This window comes from Vigna unguiculata, chromosome 7, assembly GCF_004118075.2.
Source record: "Vigna unguiculata cultivar IT97K-499-35 chromosome 7, ASM411807v1, whole genome shotgun sequence".
NCBI classification, from domain to species: Eukaryota; Viridiplantae; Streptophyta; class Magnoliopsida; order Fabales; family Fabaceae; genus Vigna; species Vigna unguiculata.
In genome coordinates this window covers 21,828,854-21,838,635 of record NC_040285.1, presented here as the reverse complement: position 1 = coordinate 21,838,635, position 9,782 = coordinate 21,828,854, and the positions used below count along the sequence as shown (strand labels likewise).

Sequence of the window (9,782 nt, the reverse complement as noted above, 5' to 3'; positions counted from 1 at the left end):
CTCTGTCTAATTCTCATTGTTTCTTAGCACAACTAAGCTTTTGGAAGCTGTGCTATCTATTATGCAACATTTTCCATGATTGTTTCCGTAGAATGTACCCAAAAATTTATTTTGGTAGAACCTCAGTTCTGAAATCATTATGCTGAAACCAAGTAAATGTAGCTATGGGGACCACATCATGAATGGCATCGACATTAATTGTTTCCAATGGGGTTGCACTGTTGTAAAGATAAATTAAGAAATAATAAATAAAGAAAAGAGAAGAATTTTTTAAGAAGAGCTGTATCTGGCCATATAAATAATAGGACAAAACTTGCAAAAAAAAAAGTTTCAAGGTACTTCAGGTATCATACACTAATAAAAAACAGTACTTATTTTTTTTACCTAAATTTTGGATAAAGTGATAAAAAATAATATAAAACGTTTTTATTGAAAAATAACACAACAATAAGCGCCAAAAAAACTTTATGCAATAATATACATACTTATCTATAAATAATTAAACACACTAAATGCATTTCACACCAAGTGAATATTAAGTTTTATACTCTATACTCTTGTGTTAGTTCTTGTGTTCCTTTCTGTGACCATGGACGGAAAGAAATTAGAGTACAAGGGTGAGGAAGCAGTGAAGAGAGAAGCTGAGAATGAGAACACAGTGGTGGTTGATGGAAGTGTTCTTGAGGAATGTTGCATTGCGGTGGAAGAGCAACTGGACTACATATACAAACGGTGCCGGAGCCATGACAAGTCGGTGGGGCCATTGGAGATACGTGTGGTGGAGCCAGGAAGCTTTGATTCATTGATGGACTTGTTTATCAGCCAAGGAGCTTCCATCAATCAGTACAAGACTCCCAGGTGCATCAAATCTAAGAAGGCACTCAAATTACTCAATTCTAAAGTTACCGCTTCCTTCTTCAGCCCCAGAGATCCCAAATGGGTGCCCAAGATGTGTTGAATCCATTATGCTTTTTGCTTTGTTGTGGCTTTGTTATCAATAATCAACGCTACTCAACTTTATAGCTTTTTCTTTGTTCCATTGTGATTAGGAAATAGGGGAGTGACTAACATTGTTACAACTTTTACATCTCCTTTATACCACAACTGGCTACCATGCTAAAATTGTCTTTTGTGAGTAAGTAATTCTCAGATACTCACTGCACAAAAAATTTATTAATAAATTTGAATTTACCGACAAATTTGTTGCTGTCATTAATTAAAAAAATTCTTTTAGTGAAAGTATATAGATCGAATGTCTTAACCAATTTCCATCACTTTTACCTATTTCTACTTGTAATATATAAGTGAACACTACCTCTTAGTGCAACCAAAATCATAGTTTTATTATGCAATAAATATCGTATATCAACTCTTAATTTCACAGTAAAAGGAAAACTTCTACGCAATTCAACTACTAAAGACATTATTTGAATATGTTGATTCACCTATCTTTTAATTCCATATATAAATTCTTGTATGTATCATTCATTATTAATCTTTCCTTGGTTTTATATTTATGTTTCATGTTTCAATTAAACTTTTAAGCATTATGCATTTCTTTATTTTATACTTTCATTTTATTTACATAACTATTGTGAAGGAGAAGCATAAATGCATATATAATAATAATTTTTTTTTTCAAACTAAACAATGAAAAGCTTAATAATATTCTTCACCATTAAAATCTCTCTCGTTTCTTCTTTTCCATTTCTTTAAATATACTCAAAACCATATCTAATTCTTCCTTCATCCAATACTTATAAAGTTCTACGATTATAATTTGAACAATGTCCATCCACACACAAATAAATAGCTGAACAATGAGAAATTAATGTTGTTTTAGAATTTGAAAAGTATAGTTAACCAAAAACAAAGATCTCGCATATTTTTAAAAAACAAACAAGTATCATCCAATAGTATATCAATACTTTAAGTGGTATAGTACTTACATTTAATAATAAATTTGTAATATTCAATACATTTTATACTTATAATTCTTTTACCTAATATTTCGCTTTTACTTGACTACCGATGGAGAAATATTAAATCCTACAAATCATTGTGAGGATAAAAATATTTTGGTTTACACCCAAATTTTAGGCAACGTTTCATATGATCAATCATTGGTCCTGAAATCGATATATTACTCATGTCGTTCTTGAAAGCAGTCCAAAATGTACTTATATATATTGGTATTAATGTTAAACCCTAGAGACAATGAATTTTGACAAATTCACAGAAGCTTTTGCATAAATGTTCCACTTGTTTGAAATTTTTTGTGCAGTCCTAGACTTTTTCTATTGTAATAATAATGCCCAGCATGCGCATGGCAACTTTTCAAAAGAAATGATGGATTGTGAGAGCTCCAAAAAGAGCATTGCTTACGGAATACAAATCACAAGTAATGCATTATCCAGGGAGAAAGAGATTAATCTTTCTTATAGGTATTATGCTTTTTTACTATTTCAAAAGTAACAATATCACATTATATTTCATTTCCTCATTTAAAAAAATATTATATATCATCATTCTTTCGTAGATCACTAGAATGAATACTCCTCCACTAAAGTAGTTATTACTTCGTTCTTGATTATTCTATTAAGCTAGCGAGCACATTCGATGACCCCTTCACATTCTACATACCTTGCTCAAGCTACTCATGTTGTCTTGGCCAGACAATCCCAATGCTCATTAGTTCATGACCAGAATAGGAACAAAGTGATTGCCACAAATGCTAGTACATGTAGATAGATTTGAACACAATTTTCTTTTTTTCTCCTCCACGTCGTTGGGATACAATTTCCTTCCTCCTTTAATTATAAAACTGGGTTTTGCATGTGAGAGTCCCTAACAACTAGTCTCTGCATCAAGTGTCAATATTGATATAGGAATCGAGAACATTAATATACATTAGAACTAAGTGAGAGTATAATGTTGTTTGAGTTTGGCTTGTATAGTCATGGGTAGTAAGATGTAGATCAAACCTGCAACCAAAAGATAAGCCACTCTAGGCCACAAAGTCTAGGTTATAGATTAGAGATACAACTACCAAAAATTCTTCCAAGCTCACCACCGCTCAACAAGTGTCAGATTAGTAACCTATGGATCTTAAACAAAGTATGGGGGAGAGGCACCAATCAGAAAAAGAAAAGTTGACGTTTTCATTTTTATGTTTTACCCATGCCCGTACTCTCACTTGAGCTAAAGTGAAAATTTCTCCTGGTCTACATGAAAATTTATTGGTTTAATCATGCCCTTGGTTCCCATTTTGGAGGCAAAATCTCAATTTGGTACTCATTTTTTTAAAAGTCTCAAATTGGTCCCCTTTTGTGTTAAAAAGTCTCAAATTTGCCCTTTCTGTTAAGTCTGGCTAGACGGCGTTAGATGAATAGTGACAAGGCAAGGTTGACCAGTACTGGAACAATGACGAGGCAGGGAGAACAGTGACGTGGAAGGGGAATTTTTTTTTAAATAATAGATAAGTTAATTTAGGTTTAGGGTTTTTAAATTAGGTAGCCAAAATGGTCCTCTGTTCTTCCTCTTCACCGTGCTTCTTCTCCAACTTCAACGTTGCAGGCCCATTCTCTGCCACCTTCCTCTGCCCCCTCCATAACCTCACCTCCATCATCCTCTTCAACAACTCCATCAATCAAACCCTCCCTTTCCAACTGTCCCTATGCACCTCTCTCTTCCACCTCGACCTCTCCCAGAACCTCCTCACCGAAACACTCCCCCTCCTTCCCAGCCTCTGTTACCTTGACCTCGCCGAGAACAACTTCTCTAGCCTCGTTCCCCCCTCCTTTGGAACCTTCCAGAACCTCCAGACCTTCTCCCTCATATTCAACCTCCTTGACGAGGTCGTTCTGCCTTCTCTCTTCAACATCACCTCCCTTAAAACTCTCAACCTCTTTTACAACCCCTTCCAACCTTCCCCCATTCCTCATTCCCTCGGCAACCTCACCAATATGGAGACGCTCTGGCTCACCCCATTCATCACTCTCAACCTAAAAAACCTTCGCGTCTTGGATTTGGCCTTCAATAACCTCTATGGACCCATCCCTAGCTCGCTCACTCGCATCACCACTCTCAAGCAGATTGAGTTGTACAACAACTCGCTCTCCAGTGAATTGCCCAGAGGAATCTCTAACTTCACTTTGTTGAGGCTCTTTGATGTTTCCATGAACCATTTGAGCGGGAGCATTCCCGATGAGATGTGTCATTTGCCTCTCGAGAGTCTTAACCTCTATGAGAACGGTTTCACCGGGGAGTTGCCACCGAGTATTGCTGACTCACCCAATCCTTCTAACGGGATGAATCAGTTTTAAATTGCCACCAACTGACGTTTCATTCGTGCCACTGCTAATAGTATTTTCTTCAATCTTCACATTGCCACCAACCTTTTCTTCATTCTTTACATCCCCACAACATTTATCTTAAATCACAACCGTGCTTGCAGAACCCCCTTCTCCGATCCCATACTCAGCAAACACAACCCCAAAATCTTTTCCCTTTGTTCTTAGCTGTTTTCGCAGTTCTCAACACAACCTTATCACCACAATAGCAACTGGACGTTACATTGATGCTTCTATACCCACCACCACTACAAAAATTGATGCTACTCTTGTGCTTTCCTCCAACATTTGAACTTAAACAGGAACCACAATTGGCTGGATTCATGAGGGAAGATGGGAGAAGAGGAAAAGAAATTTAGGGATTTACTACCACACACTTTTGTGCCTTAAATAAAAATATTTTTGCACGCCATTCCACGTGTTATTGACACGTTTCAGTAACAAAAATCCACCTCAGCAACCACAAACTGTGTTTAGCTAAACTTAACAGAAATGGCAAATTTGAGACGTTTTAATAAAAAAGGGGACCAAATTGAGACTTTTAAAAAAACGGGTACTAAATTGAGATTTTGCCTCCAAAATGGGGACCAAGGACATGGTTAAACCAAATTTATTCCATTTAGCTCTTGACTTTTGTTGCCACACTACTTCTTGTCTATAGCTTACTAAATTAAGTTTACTAAACAACTCCCTTCTCTCTACTTAATGGTCATCTCTAAAGTGATCTCATCGTTCAACTTGTCCAACTCACTTATTCTATTTATAATATATTGGTTTTGTAGACTTACATATCCAAACGCTTCTTTATTCCATACCTTGAGATTCATTTTCAATTTATTTAACTTCTCTTTTAGCTTAACTAACCCATCTCCATATACATTATAACTACCCCCATTTCATTTTCACATATTTGTTGAAACCACTAACACTAATCCAAGCATCTAAGCTTCTTAAAGGTTTTGGGAAAACCCTAGTCAATATGTTCTCGATTTAATACTAAAGCATGGTGATAAGATATCACTCTATCCAGGATATGTTGTTTACTTCTTTGCCACTTCTCTAACCTCTCGTTTGTTACTAAGATTCTATCAAGGCGACTTTTTGCCATTCCATTTGGTCTATACCAAGTGTATTTTTGCCCAATCACATATATAAATCATTAACATTAGATTTATATATGAAATTGTTGAATTCCTGAATCTCACACCTGTTTGTCCCATCCATACCTATATTTCTCCTCTCTTCTGGTTTCCTTACTGAATTAAAATCACCCAACAAACACCGTACCTTACAACTATTTTGTTGTTTTATTGATGGTCCCCCATAAGTTTGATTAAGGTTTTGTTGTTTTGTTGGATGGTGTGCTCTTCAAATATTTACACTCACCGTTTTGATCTTTCCCTGACCACTTAGAGTGCTATACAATGTTATACACCAACTTTCCGTACCAATAATTTGCATTTGCCAAAATAACAGAAAACAAAATGATATGGTAGGGTTATCATGGATACATACTAATCCATAGGCTACTTGATTAAGTTTTTGGTTTCAAATGCTTTGTTCCTTTCAACAAATTGTTAATTTTGGAAACCTAAAGTATCATCCTTTTAACCAACTTTCCAGCGGGGACAACCTTTCAATTCTCCTTCAAAATGATTAAAGCCAAAGTTCATGGGGGCCAGAAAGCGATGTCAACAATAGTTTTCAAAAACATATACACTACATTTTTATTCTAGAATTTAACTATATATTATATTAAAATTATACATTCTAAAAGTTAGATGACCTTAATTTTATCCTGAATATTTTGAATTTTGATTTAATGATGCTTGGATTCAAACAAAATGAAACTATCTAAATTTAAAGATAAAAATAAAGAAACATGCGTTAACTTTTCCTTTACTCACTCTTGTTGATAGTTGCACGTACAATGATTCTTTTGGAGTTAACTAGGTAAACAATTAGCACAAAAATGTGGAGAAATTGACTCAATGATTTGCACTTAATGGAACAAATTAAAACACACAGTGTTGTCACAAGAATTTTATAATTAAAAAAATCAAATCCATTGCATTTGAATTGGTTTTTTAAGTACTTTAATTTTAAATTTTTTTATTCAAATAAAACAATTTGAATTTATGAAAATTTAATTTTCTTATTTAAATAAAGTATTCTAATTACCACTAAATATACTAAATATAAAATTCACCACCAAATAATATATCAATAATTCTTTTCTAATGTGAGTCCAAATTAATAATCATTACAAATAAACAATTTCAATTTTGTTCTTGATTTTTTGAGTTCTATCTTAATCTTATTTATTGTTAAGAAGGAGAAAAGAATCTAAACGAATGAATATCAATAAATCACTTTAACATAAAAGATGTTATATGGAGATTCATAAGAAAAATAGCCTCATAAATATAACTGGAAAATTTATGAGAAAAGTCAACTGACAATTTAGTTAATACACAATTTTATAAATGATAATTAAATAATAATTAATATTAATATCGATTAAAAAATAGTTTCATTATAGATGAAAAACTTTAATTGACATAGACCAAAAAATAACTATGTCAATGTTAGTTAAAAAATATCGTAAACGTTGATCACAATATAATATCGACTTACCAACTAAAAATTATCATAATTTACAATCAACTAAAAAACTGTATATGATATCAATAAAAAAAAAACATAAATGTTAACAAAGAAAACTTCAAGTTTAACTTGAAAGTAACATTATCAATATTAGTAAAAAAAACATATCATATCAACAATGCCCCGGTTTGATCAAGGTGGCAATCCCAATCAAAATCAAGTCAATTGTGTTCTAATTTAAATAAACCAAATAGAAAATACAGATTTTTTTTTTCAAAGTTATGTCAATAATGTTTCGATTGAGATTGATGCAGATAGAGAATATAAAAAAAGAAACATAAATTTGAAAGAGATATGACAAATTTTAAATTTGTTACTAGGTAAATTTAAAATTGATATAATCTAATTTTAACTATCTTACTCTTATAATTCAATTTCTTTTAAAAACAAATCTATTTAAATAACATATTTTATTATAAAATATTTCAAATATTACGTATGATAGAAAGTTGTGTAGTTTATGTTTTGCTAAAGGTACAAAGCTACTCTTAATAATTCATATTTTGAAGTGGTTGCGATAGAATTTGATATTACGGAATGTGGATGTTTTTCTTTATGACAAAGCATGTTGCAATATTTCTTTGCATGACATGTGATCCACTATATAACTAATTCCCTTTGCTTATCTTCTATACTTTTCACCCACGCTTCTAACTTTTCCAACACAAATTACAAGATTTACACACCATATCATATTCATTTTTAATTAAATCAACATTCCTTTTAATATATGTAAGTTATTGAAACGAAAACAACAGTAGCAGCAATAAAATATTAGTTAATTTTATAAAAAAGAAACATTTTTTTTTATATTTTTACATAGGCTTTGTATACACAACTTTTTTATTTTTTATTTTATAAAAACATTAAAAATCAATTTTATATAAATGAATTAAATTTAAAATTTATTTTTCTAATATAATATAATAATCTTATTAAATAAAAATTCGACGAATATTGACATTTCACCAAGTGATATGTATAAAATGTTTGGTATCTGGCTTCTTGTTCCAAACATGATGATCGGTTTTCTTATCACCACCTATGTGTTCATGTGTTACTTTTAGCATTTTAGTATTGATAAATCATAATATTATATTTATTTCTCAAAACCCAATCTTTCACTTGAGACATCATTGAGAAGCTTGGTGGAAGGAGAGATTGAGAGGGTTGGAAGACAATATTGAGAAGGCTAGGACATTGGTTGGCATGGCCATTTTTGTGCACGATTGTTGTAATCTAACTCCACTCCCTCTTCCTTTTTCCATTTCCTTTTTCTTATCTATTTTAACTTTCCCCTTCCCTTTTCCATTCTCTTCTTCTCCACACTACACTCAACTCTCACAAAACCCAATCTTTCACTATCTGCTACCATCTCTCTCACCTCCATGATTCAGGGTTTTCCTCCTTTCTCAGGCTCTACATTTCCCACCTTCTCCATAAGAAATCAGCAAGCTCCACTTGGCTCTGCATTTCACTTTCATGCTCTTTCTTCTACTATGCAATGTCTCAACAACACCATTTGGTTAAGTCTGTGAGGCGTCCTTTAATTCCATCCGAAGATGAATTAGATAAGCAAGAAGAAAGTTTTGTTGGATCCCTTCGGAAGCTTCTATTACCAGGTATCATGCTAAGCACTTTTTGCATAATTCATCTTGTCTTAAAAATGTCTATAGGTATCGCTAGCCTTGACATCGATTAAGCCGACTCAAACCAAAGAATCATTAGGATTTTTTTACCGCAGCAGCACGGTTTTGCCTTTTAATTTCCCAGACCAGACAGCACAATGTTCCCAATATTTACCTCAATAACATGGTTTTATTTGTAAGTGAGAATTCGGTTCCCTGAAACACGAATTCTACCCTATAAAATGTAATTTTTTTTTGTATCCTAGTTAGAATTCGGTCGAACCGAATTTTGAACTGGGTTTTTTTTTCCATTTTTTTAAATAAATAACAATTAAGATTTTTGAATTTTTTGAATAAAATATTTTTAAGAGTTTATTTTTCTTTTGTGAAAAATGTTATATTAGAGGTTAAAATTATTTAAAAAAAAAATAGATCGAATAATGTGTTTTTAGTTATTTTAGGTATTATTTGAAAGAATGAAAAATAAAAAAAAATTGTCTTTTTGAATTTGTTGATTTTAAAATAGATTTTGTATTGTGTAGTAAGTTATTTTAGTGCAATGTGAAAATATAAAAGTCAATTTAATTTAATTTGTTTTACTTTGTTGATTAATTTTCTTTTTATAATAGTGATTTTGGAAAAAAAAATATGAATTATAATAGAGGTAACTAAAGTAAAAATAATTAATATATAATGTTTAATATGGTGTTGTATTATTTATTTTTTAATGTTTATTAAATATTTTAAATTAAAAAATTTGTTTGAAGTACAAATTATTTTTTATTTATATATTTATATTTTGATTTGTTTATAAGAATTTTATTGATAAAATATTTATTTTTACACAAAAATAAATAATGTAAAAATTATTGTTAGAATTTATAGTAGGTATTAAGTTTAAGGAAAATGATATATTAACATCCATTTATTGAGAACTTCACTCACAACTTGACATTTTATTGTCACTTTCTATTTTTTTTTTTTTTTCAATTTTCACGCTGGTTTTCTTTGGAAGCAAACGAAAAGGGAAAAAACAAAAGGTGGAAATGAAAATTGGAAGAAAAAAAGCAAAAAGTGTGAAAGGATGTGTGAAATCACTGTGCAGTATTTTTGCTTATCCATGGCTACATAAGTG

The 9,782-nt window shown here is 31.6% G+C and overlaps 1 protein-coding gene across 1 annotated transcript; it reads left to right on the top strand.

Moving 5' to 3' along the window:
• The first annotated feature begins 461 nt into the window (after nucleotides 1-461).
• On the top strand, nucleotides 462-1,529 carry LOC114192777 (probable indole-3-acetic acid-amido synthetase GH3.11). Its single transcript, XM_028082593.1, has one exon. It carries the CDS (start codon nucleotides 590-592, stop codon nucleotides 956-958), a length of 369 nt encoding a protein of 122 aa, XP_027938394.1. The 5' UTR covers nucleotides 462-589; the 3' UTR covers nucleotides 959-1,529.
• Nucleotides 1,530-9,782: the final 8,253 nt, after the last annotated feature.

What these genes read in the sequence shown, in the direction of transcription:
- LOC114192777 (XM_028082593.1), top strand. Translation starts at nt 590, where the DNA reads ATGGACGGAAAGAAATTAGAGTACAAGGGTGAGGAAGCAGTGAAGAGA.